The following is a 17,543-nucleotide window of genomic DNA, read 5'->3' on the forward strand; positions in this document are numbered from 1 at the left end:
TTCTTTGTACCACTTTTGCTGCATCCCATAGATTTTGATATGTCTTATTCCACTTCTGAGTATTTATCTAAAGAATATGAAGACACTAATTTGAAAAGATATATGCAACCCTATGTTCATTGCAGCACTATTTACAATAGCCAGGTGGAAACAACCTAAGTAGGCAATAGGAATTATTAATATATTAATTATAAGAAGTAACCTCAGGGACAATCAAATGGATAAAGAAAATGTGGGGTATGTATGTATACAATGGAATACTATTCAGCCATAGAAAAAAGATGAAGTCTTGCCCTTTGCAACAGTGTGGATAGACTTTGACACTGTTATGCTGAGTGATACAAGTCAGGAGGAGAAAAATACTATATGATCTCACTCATATGTGGAGTATAAAAAAACAAACAAATGAACAAACAAAACAAAAACAAACACATAGATACAGAGGACAGGTTGGTAGTTACCAGAAGGGAAGAGGAGTGGGAGGAGGGTAAAATAGCTAAAGGGGGTCAATTGTATGGTGATGGATGGAATCTAGACTTTTGGTAGTGGGCACACTGTAGTATATACAGAGGTTGAATTACAATGTTGTACACCCGAAACATATAATGTTACCCGGTTAAAAAAACAATGTTACCTCAATTTAAAAAAAGGAAAAAAAATTTCTTTTTTTGTTTACTGTATCCTGCATAGCTATTTTCATACCTAGAAATATTGTTGGTCACGACATGTCTACTTTGTGGTTGATGACACATTTCACTCTGCTGCCTGTTTTAATACCAAGTATAAAAAAAATGTGTATTTGTTCCTACCTTCAGCTTTTGGAAGAATATACTACTATGTCATTTGTGTGTTCTTTTCAAATTATGCAAATTCTACATCTTTAGCAGTTTGTGAATGAAGTAAGTATTAGATCTTTAAGATTTAATACTTAATTGATAAAATAAGAGATCTAGAATTTTGGCTTATCACGTTCTGATTATTATGACTTGAAAGATTTTGTAGCTGATTTTTTAGCGTTGGTGCTTTGACCATATTTAAATAGAAAACTAAATATAAGGTTTAAAATTAAAATATAAAGTTTAAAATGCAGTAGTCCCCCCTTATCCATAGTTTTGCTTTTTATGGTTTCAGTTACCATGTTCAACCGAGGTCCAAAAACATTAAATGGAAAATTCCGGAAATAAACAGTTCATAAATATCACAGGGCTCATATTCGAGTAATTCCTGTTTACCTTCATAACGGCCCCAAAGCTGAAGAGCAGTGATGCTGACAGTTTCTTACAGTACGTTGTTGTGATTGTTCTATTTCATGATTAGTTATTGTTGTTAGTCTCCTACTGTGCCTGATTTATAAATGAAACTTTACCATAAGTGCGTATGTCTAGGAAAAAACATAGTATGTACAGGGTTCAGTGCTATCTGGTTTCAGGCCTCCACTGGGGGGTCTTGGAACGTATCCTCCACAGATAAGAGGGGACTGCTGTAAGGTAATTTCAGTAGATACGTAGTGCTCTTTTGAGCATTCATTCACTTATCAAATGTTTATTAAGCACCTTTCTGGGAGAGGTGTAGAGGAGGATCAGCCTATGTGATGATGCCCACGCCTCCACAGAGCTTACGTTTTATTGTATGGAAGAACCCCGTCAACTTACTTTGGAGTTGGCTGCTCCTGTGATTTTAGATGGAGCTGCTTTGTGTGTTAGAAAGGCGTTTCATCACATAGTGAGCAGTCTTACAGGTTACTAGAGAATAACGTTTGCCTATTACAGTTTTTAAAACCTCGGGGATTTTTCCTTTCCTGCAAGCTCTGTTTTCGTGATGAAATATTTAGTAATTTCTGTAACACATGGTAGATATGCATCATTGATGAATTTTGGCTTTTATTGCTCACCCTGTTGGAACAATTAATCCGTATTGAAAGCCCTGCTTTCTACCAGAACAAGCTTCTTTTTCAACTATGAGCCATGTTCTTTTGGTCTACAGATGTTGGATGAACAGGCGTCAGATCGATGGGTCTTTGAATAGAACTCCCCCTGGGTTCTATGACCGAGTGTGGCAGATCCTGGAGCGCACACCCAATGACATCATCGTAGCTGGGAAGCATTTGCCACAGGTACAGCCTTACCGTGTTTCCTTCAGTGAAAGGACTTCCAAAGGGACCTAAGGGAGGAGAGAATTCTTCCCCCTCCGCGTTGCAAATAACCTTTCTGCTTATTCCATTTTCTAAGAGTGTTTAAAGAAGGAGTGTCCAGATACCTGAAGGAGGAAATACTAGAAAATAAGAACGCTAATCAATTGGCTTGGAAATATTTTTTCCCAATCTCAGTTACTTTTATTTTCCAATTTTAATGTCCCTCTATACAAAGGCTTGCTTTACCAAATGGGTATTTTACTTAAAAGTTGTATTTGATCAAAAATTTTTTGGATTATTACATTCAGATATTTCAAGGAAGCTCTCTGTTTAAAGGAACCACATGGCCAAACCTTTTTCCAAGCAAGCTGTCCTTCTTTTGTTTACTTATTAGTGAATTTGGGGTTTCTTATATTGGCGTTACCATGAATGGTAGTATTCCTTCACCGCCAAGTGCTAGTGGGCCAGTGCTGGGGACCTCACAGACAGTAAAATAGATATTCAAACGACGGAAATAAATCAGGCCTAAGAAGCAAGGTGACTTAGTGATGCTGTGGATAAGGATTCATACTACTTATGAATTGCACTGAATGTGAAAAATGCAGTAACTTTTTAGGTCATTAGACAATCACTTATTTTACTTGAAATGTAACTTCTCTTTCGTCCAACTGAATTAGTGCTCCCTCCTTCAGATGGTTTCCCAAGTTATATAAACTAACCTGCTTCTTTGATTTGATTATTTTATTTAATCCTGACATCTAAATCATTCTGCTTATACACAAACATCAATAATTAGGCCTTTTGGAAATGGAGTATTGTATTTGTCTCTAGTGTTGAAACATCAACAAAATTATTTTTGCTGAAGGTCTTTATACAAACAAAGTATTCTTAAATACACACACCCATACTCATTTTGTTTATATGTACATGGAGTGTTTCTGGAAGGACCCACAAGAAATTGGGACAAGGAAGTGTGGTCTGGGGGGCAGGGTGAGCTTTTCATTGAAAACCCTTTTAACTTTTCAAATTTTGAACTTTGTGAATCTATTGTTTATTCAAAAAAAGGAATAAGAACTTTTTGAAAGTGTTCTTTATACTGCTCACAAACTGTGAGTGGGTCTCTTTGGTTGCCCGTGTAGGTGCTCCAGCCCTGTCCTAGAGGCTCCGTGACCATTGTCGGGGCAGCACTGTTTCCTGCCAGCAGAGAACGGGCCTCCGTGGTTCAAGTCCTGCTGCTTCTGCATACAGTAGACTAGGGCAACCTTTTGTTAGCTTCTTTCCCAGCCCCCTGTAGGCCCTACCAGATTTTCATTTAATTGTCTGATTGCCTGGGCCGCTTCCATTTGGTATCCTCTCTTTGCTAACAACAACAATATGTGTTAAGTATTTTTATGGGCCAGGCGCTTTTCCAGGTGCTCCTTTAATCCTCACAACAATTTTGAGGTAGGGACTTTATTATTCCTGTTTGACAGATGAGGAAACTGAAGCACAGCTAGGTGATTTTCCCAAGGTCACACACCTAGGAGTAGCTGACCCCGAGCGTGCCCCCCCTGCCCCCGCCAGCCATTTGACTTCTTTTTTTTTTTTTTTTAAAGATTTTATTTATTTTATTTTTCCCCCCAAAGCCCCAGTGGATAGTTGTGTGTCGTAGCTGCACATCCTTCTAGTTGCTGTATGTGGGACTCGGCCTCAGGATGGACGGAGAAGTGGTGCCTCGATGCGCACCCGGGATCCGAACCCGGGCCGCCAGCATCGCAGCGCGTGCACTTAACCACCAAGCCACAGGGCCGGCCCACCATTTGACTTCTGAGCCTTTTCTCTGAACTTCTGCACCACACTGTCCACCCTGAGTCTTTTCTGAGGGTGGGAACTAGGGCAAGCTTGATGTCTCTTCTCTAGGTTTAACTATCATAGTTGCATAGTAACTAGGTTGACTTTTCAAATGAGATATGTTAAAAGGAAATTGATGTGAAAGCATGAAAGAGTCCTTATTTCATTCTGTAACCCCATTAATCCCGTTGCTGGACATCTAAATAATTATAATTACTGTGTTCAGCAGCTGGGCTTCATTTTCCCCATATTAGCATATGTTGGATTGTATTGAATATAGAATACAGTAGATGGACAATATTGAATATAGGGCTGAGGCATTATTATACCAGGCAGATTAACTTTGCTGTCATTTGATTGAAAAGGGATGTTCCTGCTGGGTCCCATTTTGAATAGTAAGTAGATACACAGTGTTCTGAGGCTATGATTAAGTTCACTGTAAATCATCATTGTGGTAAAACCAAATAGGCATGACTCATCGCCTCTGCATCTCTGGTAATAATCCTGGTGACTCCATCTGCTTTCCACCACACAAGCCTCACATTTCAAGCCTTCTCTTCCATTCTTTGAGGGTTATCCACCCTTCGTTTTGCTTTTTTCTGTGTTTACTTGCCATTTCTTCACATAATGTTGTTTTTGCTTATTTGTATGCATTTTAATGCTGCCAGTTCAGAAAGGACCTGCCACAGAAATGATGTAAATTCAATAGCAAATGACTTACATGCTAAAGTGACAGCAAGCATAACTTCTTGTGTTAATTCTGAAAGCAACATGTACTCTCTTAGTTGTCTCCATTTTTGGCTCTTCCCTTTGTGTATTGAAGTGGCTTTCTAATATAGCCCCTTTCTCTGAAAAACATTAGTATAGTGAAGATCACTACTAAAAACAGGAGGTTGAATTTATCACAATAGTCAGCTGGTTGGCTTCAGTAGTTTGACATATATAAAATCCATGCATATAGCTGCAAATGCTCTGTAAGGTTTTCTAGAAACTGAAAAAGTTTATTGATTAGAAAATGAAATTCCTTTAAGTGGGAAGCAGAGTATAACCGTGCAGCATGTTAATGTTGAGTTATTTTTTTCAGCAACCAACCCTGTCGGATATGACCATGTATGAGATGAATTTCTCCCTCCTGGTGGAAGACATGTTGGGAAATATTGACCAGCCAAGTACAGACAGATCGTTGTGGAGGTTTGTATTTAGAAATTCAGATGCTGAAGAAGTGCTTTCTGTCTGCTCCCTGAAAGCTAGTATAAAGGAAAGAGCAGAAATTCCCTCCTCACCTAACCCGACTCTCCTCCAGTTGAGTCCTGGAGAAGACGTCTGTCCTTGACCCACATCAAGGACACGAGCAGTTCCAGCATCTCACATCCTCCAGGGTGGAACGGCTGTCTGTCCAGCTGCTCCAGCTCCACACTCGCCCCTCAGCAGCAAGTGCATCAACAACACCGTAACAGAGAGGAAGTGACCTTTTTCTATGTTTTATTCTAATCTTTTTTCTGTTTACATAAATAATGCATGACTATTGTAGAAGGTTTTAGTAGTTCAGAAAATTGTAGAAGAGAAAGCAAAAATCTCTCCACACCCACTAGCAGTAAATCTGCACTGTTGATCTTTTGAGGGACGTCTGTCCAAACATCTCTCTGTGAACAGAGAAGACACATAATTTTGTGCTGTATCGTCATTGCTCTATATAAAGTTACATGATAAGATACACACACGTGCTTGCACGTGCCCCTTTGGCATTTTAAAACATTATACCAAATGCATAGAGAATCCCCCAAATGAATGGACTTAACATATAGCTCATCTTCACTTTGTCTTTCTCTGAGAATGTCTCCATCAGACTTTGTTTTTCTTGAGGGTGGGTAATGTGCCATAGATGCAGAAGCTCTCAGTGCCTGCTGAACTAGATGTGGCACCATCTGAAACCCAGCATGTCTGGATTTCAGTCAGAGCTGAATGAGTGTCAGCTTTATCTCTGAGATGCCAGGATTTGGAAACAGTATCAGCCAATCCGTTTCATAACATGTGGGAGTGAGGCAGAGACGGGGGTCAGGAAGAGATAGGGTTAGTAGAAAGGTGAATGCCTTCCTTGTGCTTTTAGCCTTTTGGTGTCTAGTGCCCAGCATCTGGGACCTAGAGTGGACATAGAAGTTCTTCTTGTTGACCAAAATGAGGTCATTCCCTTTGTGGAAGAAATTTTCCTTTAGAACTAGAGCAAAACTTTGTATTCTCCTGGCTAAAGCCCTGCTCCAAGGTATCCCACATTGTGACTCTTGGATTTTTCTGAAACTGTTACCTTTAGTTCTTTCAGGTTCTGTTGGAAGCATTTCGATAAAGTACAGTCAAGGAGATTCCCAAATTGGAATTATGAGGTCTTGTTCCTGTTCCATGTACAAAGTAGGAGCCATAATCATCATCAGAAAGTCTTTACCAAGCATTGTATACTCAGACACAATGTTTGCATATAACAGTTTGTCACCTAAAATGAACGTTGTTGCAACTTAGGGTAAATGTATGGGATAGCCAGACACTAGGATGATGCATTAAACTAAGATAGTTTATACAGACCAATTAGTACTCATGTCGTAAAGAGATCAGAGTTAAGTGTATTTTTAAAGCACAACCATCTCCTGAGAAACTACTATGATGTCACAGATTATACCCATTTTGGGGTGCTGGGCTCCACGTCATTTGATCGTGAGCCTGAATCCAGAGTCTCCACTGTACTGACCTTCCTTCCCTGGCTTGTTGCTTGCCACCTCTTCTGGGGCAGCCTCTGCTCTACTGGACACTGGTTTTGGTGTCTTGCCAACAAGGATTAATGCCCAAAGGCCAGGAAGAGTTCAGACACTTTGGGTGAATAGGGCAACTATGTACTATAGATAGGAGTAGGGAAGTCATTTTTCTAAGTTATTAGTTTTATTTAAGTGACTAAAAGCACTTCTGTACAGCTGCTGGGATACACACAATGAAAAAGTGCAGTTTCCAAGCAGAACTTATGCTACTAATTTGCAAGATGAGGAAGATTCCATCCATAGCTGATCCTGAAGTCTACTATTGTAGAGAACACACTATGGAATACGAGGATCATCTATCAGTCTGAATAAAGAATGGAAACGTGTCCTGGCTCATATGGTTCATATAATTTGCTTTCAACGTTTGTCTCTTCTGGTTACTGATGGTTGTATCCACTGTGCTGGAAAGGAGCCCTGAGCGAGAGTTTCAAGACAAAGTAGATCTGGACAAACTGGTGAAAAAAGCGTTTCATGAGTTTCAGAAAGATGAGAGTCGACTAAAGGAAATTGAACAACAAGTGAGTAGAGAAAATAGCTTTTTGTAGAATTTTTTCTTTGTCTCAATTCTTCAAAATATCCCTAGTCTCTTACCATTTAACTATAAAGTAGATTTACAGAGTGCAAAATAGAGTTCTTGAGGGGCAGGGCAAAGTCTGACTTATTGAAGAATTATTCTTTTTAGTTAATTACTAGCCAATTCAACTATAAAGTTTTGAATAAAAAGAAATCTAGGAAGAGATAAATTTCCTTTATATAGTTAGCAGTTAAAATGTGTTTTACCAGAGAGAAGCCATAGATTCCAGAAGGCTATAAAATTAAATTCTAGGGAGGAAAGGAATACGTAACAGGCTACATTGGTGCTGTGTACTACCTAACGTAGTCCCTTCCAGGCTCTCTGTTTAATATTTTATGCTCATCTGTAAAGGGTCCCTAAGTAAATAAAAATTATCAGCAAAGATGGGCCGGTCCCGTGGCTTAGCGGTTACAGTGCGTTCACTCCACTGCTGGCGGCCGGGTTTGGATCCCGGGCGCGCAACGACGCACCGCTTCTCTGGCCATGCTGAGGCCGTGTCCCACATACAGCAACTAGAAGGATGTGCAACTATGACATACAACTATCTGCTGGGGCTTTGGCAGCAGGGGGCGGGGGGAAGGAGGAGGATTGGCAATAGATGTTAGCTCAGGGCTGATCTTCCTCACGAAAAAAAAAAAATTATCAGCAAAGAGGAGAATACTAAAAATGCCTGTCTTTGTTTTATATGCTGAGAAGATGCCTCAGGAAAATGAAAGAAAAGCTCAAGAAGCTCATATTTTCTATGAGGAAATCTTGCTGTGAATTTATTTTTCCCCCTAGGCTGACACTGATTTTACTTGTCCACTCTTTACAAACAAAAAAATCCAGCAACTTGCTTACTGTTTTCCTTTGTAGGATGACATGACTTCCTTTTACAACACTCCCCCACTGGGAAAAAGAGGAACATGCAGCTACTTGACAAAGGTTGTGATGACTTTGCTGCTGGAAGGAGAAGTGAAGCCGAGCAGTGACGACCCATGTCTGGTTAGCTAGTGAGGAGGTGTCAGAGGCTCTGTTGAGACAGTCTTTAGAAGTGTGTTAAGTGTTGTGTTGCAGCTTAATCAGGGTAGCCATTAATGTATGGACTGCGCATGCTGGTGAGGTGGTTGCCACGCCCTTGGCAGAGTTATTGGACCTCTTGCATACCGTAGCCAATTTAATGGTAAGAAATTCTTTTAATCAAGTGAAAAAAGTTCTCAGGATTATGCCAATAATCTTTACTGAATGATAGAAATAGTTTATTAATTGAAAATTCAATATTGCATGTTTTATGATCAAATAGCTCATCAAAATGATTCTTTGCTCTTTGCACTAAATTCCCACCTGCCATTAAAATGAAATTTGCCAATTACTACTACTAGTAGTAATGCAGACTGGGAATGAAAAGATATTGAAAGGATGGTGAACTTTTTCTAGTGGCATTGTCATGCTAGAAGAAATATTAATATACATCATAACGGCAAAATCAGCCAGCTGATATTTTTATTCTCAGAAACTGCATTATTGATAATATTTTTAGTATACAGGGCTATTGTACAATTTTTACTTTGTAAACATGACTGTGGTTTTGTATTTTTGCTTACTGTAGAGGTTGGACTAAAGTACAGTGTAATAAATCTATACCTGATCAAACATTTTCTTTGAGCTTTTATAAAAATAGGATATCTGTAGGATTGTTCAGAAGTATGGACGGGTAACCTAGTTTATACTAGTAAAAACAAAATTAAAAGTCATTAAATTTTATTTCTGAATTAATAAATATATCTGGACACATTTCTTTGTTCTCTTGTTCACAATATTGAGTTTATTATTCCTGAATATTTTCATTTAATTGATCTGGAGATGGAATAGAAGAGAATCTATGATATCTACCATTATACGTGTTTTGCTGTCAAATTTACTTAAGCAACCTTTAATAAAAATAGAAAGTAGATTACGGCCAGCCCCGTGGCTTAGCGGTTAGGTGCGTGCGCTCCACTGCTGGCAGCCCGGGTTCGGATCCTGGGCGCACACCGGCCCACCGCCTCTCCGGCTAGGCTGGGGGCGCGTCCCACATACAGCAACTAGAAGGATGTGCAGCTATGACACACAACTATCCACTGGGGCTTTGGGGGAAAAATAAATAAATAAATAAAATGATAAAAATAGAAAGGAGACTAAACATTTAAATTTTATTAATTTATTTCATTACTGAATGTTCCAGTGCAGCCCATTAGTTTGAGCCCTGGCCCCAAAGAGAGTCATTTTTCTGGCCAATCTTATTATGGAGTTTCACCTGAGAAGTTAGACTTGTCACATAAAAAATGCAGCCCATTGCAGAGTCTTGAAAGGGTTTGAGAAAGAAAGGACAGTGGCTTCAGTAACAAGTCAGAGTGACATCAAATAAATGGATGCATTAGCACAGGGAAGAGTCTGAAGACTCGGGCATATTTCTCACAACTGTGAGGCACACTGCTTAAATCCTGCGTAAGAAATCGTGTTTACACTGGTTGGCAAAATTGGGAAGAATCTGACCTAAGGAGAGGAGTATGACAGAGAAGATAATTACTTGACTTGGAATATTTAGAGAGTTTATGGAAAGATGATAATGAAGCCAGTTTATAAAACAAGCATGAAAAAACCTTGAACATGAATTGAGGATAACACATCATAGCTGGGGAAACTGGAAAGAAAGAAAGAAAATCCTTGAAATAGTTAATATTTGCTGAATTCTGGAGGAAAGTAAACTGTGTTGTACTTTTAAGAATTTTAAAAAAAGTCTGATTAGCTGGGCAAAGTTGCCAGAAATCTGCCACTGTCCTAGTTGAAATCAGACTTCATTTGCGAATGTAATTTCCTGAGTGAGTGTTAGCTCCTGCTTCACTGTTACACGTACAGAATTCTGAAGTCTTCCCACGCTGCTAGAGGCATTCAGAGGCTGTGACATACTTATCGACTTTGTGTTTTGATGAAATTCAAAATTTACTTTTCTGAAAGATATATTAGGATCAGTAAATCTTGATGTTCACCTCTACAAAAGGTGTAGATGTCTGTTTTCTAATTAGAAAAGCAAAAATAATAAGAATTAGAACACAGAACTCGTATGAATTTTAGAAGTCCCGTTTGGCCTACAGAGCCAAAATGTTTTAACAGCTGTACAGGAGACTGACTGAAAATATTAGCACATTTATCCAGCCATGACAAGATTTAAATCTGATTTAAAGCTTACTCTATCACGATGGCAGATTCACTGTGTAAGTTTATTGTACAAGCAACATCTGTTGGAAACTCCTGACTGAATATCAAATTCAACTACATTTCCAGAGCATCATTTTAAGAAACATGGTGTTTTCCAGATTTCTTTTCATTTTATTTAAGTCTGAAAAAAGTCATATTTCAATTTTTAAAAATCAGAGTGTGGGATCTTCTTGATGTCATCTTCAATAAGTGATAAGCCTGCAATGCCTTATGGACACCAAATAACGCTTATAGACTATCTGAATAAATGTAACTTTTCCCCAGAACTCTGAGTAAATTGAGACATGCTTTTAGCCCTTCATGATCATGCATATTAAATAGATGTCCTATAAAAGTGGACGAGTCAACACAATGTGAAAACATAGTTGTAACAGCACAGAGAGACCACATTTAAATCAAGGAGAGGCTGGAAGTAGCAGGGTAGTGTGCAGCCAGATCATAAAACTACTCTGTCTCGGAAACTGGAAACATAAATGAAAAATGAGAGAGGAAGGATCAGCAAACAACTCCAGCAGCATTCCCACAAAGGAAGCGGCACAGCCTCATAGCATAAACTGAAGAGCAGCAGGAAGACAAAAGACTCGTTGGACTTTGTCTTTGGCTCCTGTGCTCTAACCTCCCAGAAGCTGTGCCGGGCAAGGACAAGGTCAGGAGATAAATTATGAAAAACCTAATGCATCTCGGGGGATCAGATAAGTGTTGGGTCAACATCGAGGGGAAAAAGAGAGAAAATGTCCTTCCACAGTGGGTGTTCTTCCCCCTCCACACATACCACCATTCCACGCTATTCTCCAGCAGGGCTATGCCAGCCCACATGACGTTGGTGTGAAGTAGAAAAGGGCCCCCTTTCTGGGCACACTCAGCCCACTGGGCACAAGGTTTAGCACCTTTGTGCAAAGAAAAAGTCCTTTCTCTGAGCAGATACAACGCATACCAGGACACATGGCTCAGAGAGCCAGGCATAAACTGAATTTCAGCCCTCTGTTGCCCGCTCAACTGGGCTCTTTTGTGCAGTGCAGAAACCGCCGACTGCCAAAGGGGTGCTCCCCAAGGAAGGGAACGGCTATTGGGAATGGGCATTTTGATCTTTCATCAGGAGGGAGGCAGATAAAGAGGAAGGGTAACCACGGTCCCCCGGAAACGGTTATCTCCAACAATAGATGGTCTAGGAGCTGGTACCCCAGACCTTTGTCTCCTTGCCTGAGAGGGGCCTTAAGGGCAGTGATGAGTGGATTAGATGCCTGCCCTTTTTTTTTCCTGTACGTAGTTTTCTTTTAATACTAGGAGACCCGAATTCACTCTGCCTAGTCAATGACATGTCCTGTTTCCAAGGACAGTGCCTTACAGTATGATATTGTTCTTCCAAACAGGGTAATCTTTGGCACTTACTTACTTATTGCCTGAGAGGGAGGGACTCAGCTGGAAACAGATAAGCGAGAACAAAAGAGTTCATATTGGGAAGAGGTTCAGAAGACCACCCACACTGTATCAGGGCACCCACAAAGTGGCTGTGCCAGTCATGAGAAAGATGGAAAGAAACTGCCTGTAAACTATGTAAAAGTACCACAGGAAAAAAAAATAGATACTGAACTTGGTCTGAAAATAAATTTACTTTAGGAAATAGAACATCCTCCACAACAAATGCTCTGTACTCTGAAAGAAATTAAAGAGAAAAGGAATCAATAAAAAAAAATCAAAGACAAGATAAGACAATACAATAAGATAGAAAAATAGAGCTAAGGAAACAAGTTTCATAAATTAGAAACAGCAAAGAACAAAATATACACAGCTAAAAACTGAACTGCTGACACAGAGGGAAAGCTTGAGATCATTCAGTCAAACACTGAGTGTCCACTCTAAGCCAGACACTGTTCTGGCACAGCAATGGGAAAAAAGGACAAATTCCCTCTCCCCCTGGAGCTTATGTTCTAGTTGGGTTGGGGGCGTGGGGTGACACGTAGTAATAAATGCTATGAAGAAAAATAAGACAGGATGGGGGGCAAGGAGTGACAAAGGTCATTGGGTTTCCTGTGGTTGTGGAAAGGCCTCTGATATGGTGATATTTCATCAGAGAATCACAGTGAATGTAGATGGAAAGGAACAGAGAAAACATAAAGAAAATTGGTATCCATAGGTAGAGAAGGCTATGATTAGCATAGAAAAAACAATTCAAAGATATGATAAAAGTTCTCGTAAAATACGAAAGAACTAAATCTGCAGATAAAGAGAACATATTATATTCCAGAAAAATTTGATACAGAATGAGTAACATTGAAACACTTTAGAGAAATTACTTAGAGAAGTTTGGACCAAAGATACTCATCATCTCCTAGGGCTCAACGCTCCTCACCAGTTCAAGGTCACACAATAAGTGTGACATAAGATTTTCCCAATCAGTTACAAAGGTAAATGAAGAATTCTTAAATATGCAGCAACTCAGGAATCATAACAACTGTGAACCTTTCTTGAAAATAATATTTGACTAAATCCAATCAACCAAGAGAATCAATGTGAAGAATGTAGTAATGGAGAAAACATAATACATAAGAACTATTTATGAAAGATTAGTCCATTAAAATATAAAGTTAATAGTAACAACAATGCAATTTACAGTTACAGAAAAGAATGTGAAGATGACTTGAAAGAAAAACTTTACAATTTAAAAATACTGTAACTAAGGGACTGGGACAAAAAACCTAGAGCTTGACGACAAAGCACCGTGGGCGCTGAGGAGGAAGTGGAAGGGAGCTAATGCCCTTGTCTTTCACACAAGAAGTCAATATTTACTTCACTTTTTAAAGTTAGTAAATCAAGAAATAAAGTTTTTTAAAGTTTACCATTTGAAATACAGAAGTAATTTTAAATTACAGGAAGGTCCGGGGGTGGGAGGGTGCGGGGAGGATGTTCGGAAAACTGACCGTATAGCACAAGATAGAAGACGAAAGAAAAATGACAGCCTCCACATCCATTATAACTATGACTTTCCACTTTAATATCAAACACTGAATTAAAAGTGAAAAAGGCATCAAATCTGTAACTAGAATACAAGTGGCCTAAATCTGTATGCCAAACAAAACAGCATCGTGACAGAAATTGCTAGCTGTCCATCAAAATCTGTTCTCCACCTCCATGGTAACGATTATAGCTGCGCATGTGGCTGCTCAGATATACCGTACATTCTGTTCTCTCTTAGAGTGTGGCCTTGTGATTTCAATGGAATGTGCTCCAATGGGATGTGAGCAGAAGTAGTGAGTGCCACTTCTGGGCCTGGCGCATAAACCCCCCTGCTTGCCCCTCTGCGCTCTTGCCCCTTCCCGTGGGCTGGGATGACAGTGGGCAGGTGAAGGTGGTGGCGATGTGTTGAATATGGCTGAACTGCTTCAGTCTCGGTTCCTGAGTGACTGTGGGGTGGTCTCTATCCCCTCCACGCCCCCTCTGCCTACTAAAACTCCCCTCATTGACTACTGAACCAGCGCTCTATCAGGAGACAGCACTGTCCCAGTTATTTGGACAGAAAGAATGTAATACAAAGAATTGTTTAACCAAATATAAAGTAGGAAACAGAGAGTGTGCGTATACGAGCCGTTATGTTTATTCTATACATTTACTCTAACCCGTGTAAGTATCGAGATATGTAAAGCAAGTATCTGAAAATGCAAGGAAAAACAAAAACATGATCAGAGTAACGTACTATGACAAATGAAATCTACAAACACAAATAATGACACTGCAGGGAATAATATAATCACTAATATATAAATATTTAATTCCATATCCAAACAACCGAAATGACACCTTCTAGTTCACCTGAAACATTTTGAAGCTGACCGTATTTTGGGTGCCAAAGAAAGCCTCTGTGCATTTCAAAATTAGAAATAGTAAAGACTGCATTCTCTTATGTCAAGCAAAAGAAAAAAAAAAAAAACTACAGTTGAATAACCAAAATAGAAAAGAAAAAAAGCCAACCTCTTGGAAATTTGGAAATTTCTTTCTAAATTGAAACTACGACTGAAATTTCAGAATATCTAGACTATAATCAAATTACTACAGATAAGATGGCTAAAGCCAAATTGATACAAAAATTCATAGTTTCAAACATAGTGCTAAACAAGATAGAATTAAATACTCATTGCAAGAAATTTTAAAATTACAACAAAATAAGCATAAGGAAAGCACAAGAAAGAAAATGATAAAGTGAAACAATTAATTCAAAAACAGAAAATCAGAATAAATCCAAGAGCTGGTTTTTTGAAGAAAACATCAGATGGCTATACCACCAGTCAGCCTAATCAAGTAATTATGGCGACTAAGAGTAGCTTACATTGAATGAGCACTTCATAGACCAGGCGTGGGGCTTCATGCTTCACGTCTGTTAGCTCTGCCCTGTGAGGTCGGAACTGTCAGCATCCTCATTTTACGTAGGAGGAAACTGAGGAAGAGTTTAAGCGTCTTATCCAAGATCCCACAAATAGTAAGATTCTGAACAGTCAGATTCCAGGTCACAAATTAGAGCTCAGAAAGATGAAATAGTTATTTCACAGATGCAGAGGAAATTTAAAATTTAAATGATAACGTATTACCATTAGAAAATTCTCAAACTTGTAACGTGACGGGTTCAAAGACGCTTCATGAAGAAACAAGCTCATCTATTTTTGAAGATCTGAGAAATCGGGGGTAGAGTTCAGGGACTCCCGCACAGGTGCCCACTTGACCACAGCACTGGTTCCTCTGCGATGTGTAAGGCGTCTTACGAACAGCACAATGGGGACACGAGAGCAGTTTTCCTAAATGAGGAGCTGGAAACCCTCCCGCTCTGAGGGAAGTACAGTGACCGGAACCTGGCTTAATCCTCCTCCCTCCTTGCCAAGAGATGACCTGAGGCATATGCATCGGAGAGGAAAGGCAGGCGCCAGTGCCATCTTGCTGAAAGCCCTGAAGATACCAAATAAGCACGCAAGTTCACAGTGTGAGTGCGTTTCACTCTCTGAGCCCACGGTAAGGCGAAAATGAAGAAACTCAAGAACATCAGCTGCTCACCAGCCAGTGCCCACCCTGCCACGCTCCTCTGTTTGGTAGAGAAATACAATGTGTGGTGGATAATGAACTCTCCCCTCTTGTGCTCTCAGTGCAGTGAACTACAGGGGCAGGTTTAAGTGGCAATTTTGGTTCAAATACCGGCTGAGCCACCAGTAAAGATGAGAGGTTCAGAAGGGGTTCGGATCATTTAGAGCAGTGTTTGTTTTCTGAGCCCGAGAGTGGGTGCTGTAATCAGAAATCTTTCGTGCAACATGTGTTTCTAGCTCTGCAGATTCAATTGTTTTTTGATGGAGATATTGCAAATTACGTAGCACAGCTCATGACCCAGAAGTTTGGCAGCACAATCAAGCTTTCTTTCTGGTCAACTTCAGGATGAATCCAAGAAGAAATAAAATGTTTTGAATCCAATTTTTTCTGCCTTCCTTATCCTGAACAAAATAGGGGAATGAATCTCCAGCCTTTGAAATAATTAATCTGCCCTCTATAAAAGAGATTCTGTTTCATTTTAAGATAGCTTTCTGGTTTTGCTTTTGTCGTTGTTGTTTTTTACTGATCTATTAAGAGACAAAGGATATTCACTTTTTTGGTATTAATAATTCCTTGACTTGTAAGTTTATTTTACCCCAATTTAGAAGCTCCCGATGGCCAGTTTCACCCTGGTGGTCAACATTAATTAATATTCACCTTGCACACAGCCATTTCCTGGTCTTTACCTTAGAACCGTGGGAAAGGACAAAAACTGGGAATCTGAGAACTTGGTCTCAGGCCCCAGATCTCTCTGGATGTTATGAATCGCTTGACAAATCACTGATACTCTCTGAACCCCAGTTTCTTTATCCCTAAAGTGACAGAGTTGGGTGAGATTTTTGCAAGGGTCCCTTCAACTCCACCATTTTGTCAATTCGTCTTCCATCATGTGAGTGTGCGCATCCCCTTCCTTTAAACTTTCACTCTCTGTGTTGCTAGGTGCTGTTTTTCAAAGAACAGCTCCATTCCCTTGCCTTAAATATCACCTCTATCCTCATAACTCATATATATATATATATATATATCTACAATATATATACACAATATATTCTATCTCTATTGTATCTTGATATATATATATCTTGTTTCTCTATTTGCCCACTGGAAATTTCCACCTATCTGTCCTACCATCTTTCATCAAACCCCTTTCTTATCCAAATTTTGTAGAATTTGTTTTTCCCTCCCAACGTAGAGAGTTCCCAGTTCTGCTTTCAAGTTCTCTTCTCTATGGCATCCCCATTTTCCCCAGACCTGCAGTCATATTTGACAGCCCTCTTCATCAGTTTCCAGCTCCCATTGTCTTCTTACTTCTGTCTTCAGAATCTGAATGTCCTCTCTGTTCCCACTGCCGGGCCCAGATCGCCTTGCTTCTGTGTAACGGCCCACCTGCTATCCGGCTTGATCTAGGAGAAACTTCCTCAGCAGGGAGTGGGGACTGCTCCCCTGCCTGTCTCACTGTCTGTAATCACGAAATCACAAATGGGGCAAAGAGAGAATGTGGTGTAGGACTCAGGCCTCAGCCCAGAAGAAAGGGTGCCTGCTGCCCTAGGAGATGACTGAAACACCAGGGAGCAGTGGGCTGGAGAGCCTTCCCATGGGGTGCTGCCCCAAGCCTGAGACTCCCTACAATGTCCATCCGGAGTGTGGGCTCCACATGCTGAGCTCTCTGCATGATGCATCTTGTTTAACCCTAACCCCAGCTCTATAAGGAAGGCACCATTATTGCTCCCATTTTACAGATGAGGAAGCTGAACAGCTAACTTAAACAGCCTGTGCCAAGTCAGTGGCAGAGCTAGGGTTAGAATGAAAGTCTGCATGATCTCAGATCTGGGCCTCTTACCTCATGACACTAATGTGCCTCTCCTTCCTAAACAGCTGGTTTTGGTTTATTTTACTTTTAGCCATC

The 17,543-nt window shown here is 40.0% G+C and overlaps 1 protein-coding gene and 1 long non-coding RNA gene across 2 annotated transcripts in view; one reads left to right on the forward strand and one right to left on the reverse strand.

The window, feature by feature from the left end:
- Positions 1-8,847, forward strand: part of LOC147911412 (phosphorylase b kinase regulatory subunit beta-like) — a 97,870-nt gene extending 89,023 nt beyond the window's left edge. Inside the window, 4 exon segments of the mRNA XM_087428115.1 lie at positions 1,984-2,113; positions 5,046-5,152; positions 7,172-7,280; positions 8,192-8,847. Of these exon segments, the coding sequence (XP_087284241.1) occupies positions 1,984-2,113; positions 5,046-5,152; positions 7,172-7,280; positions 8,192-8,329 (484 nt within the window). The 3' untranslated portion in view covers positions 8,330-8,847.
- LOC147911407 (uncharacterized) overlaps positions 1-17,543 on the reverse strand; it is a 219,398-nt gene that overhangs the window by 172,481 nt on the left and 29,374 nt on the right. The gene's annotated exons all lie outside the window — the stretch shown is intronic.

Source organism: Ceratotherium simum, unplaced genomic scaffold, assembly GCF_057802395.1.
Source record: "Ceratotherium simum simum isolate JZ-2026a unplaced genomic scaffold, ASM5780239v1 HiC_scaffold_43, whole genome shotgun sequence".
Taxonomy (NCBI): domain Eukaryota; kingdom Metazoa; phylum Chordata; class Mammalia; order Perissodactyla; family Rhinocerotidae; genus Ceratotherium; species Ceratotherium simum.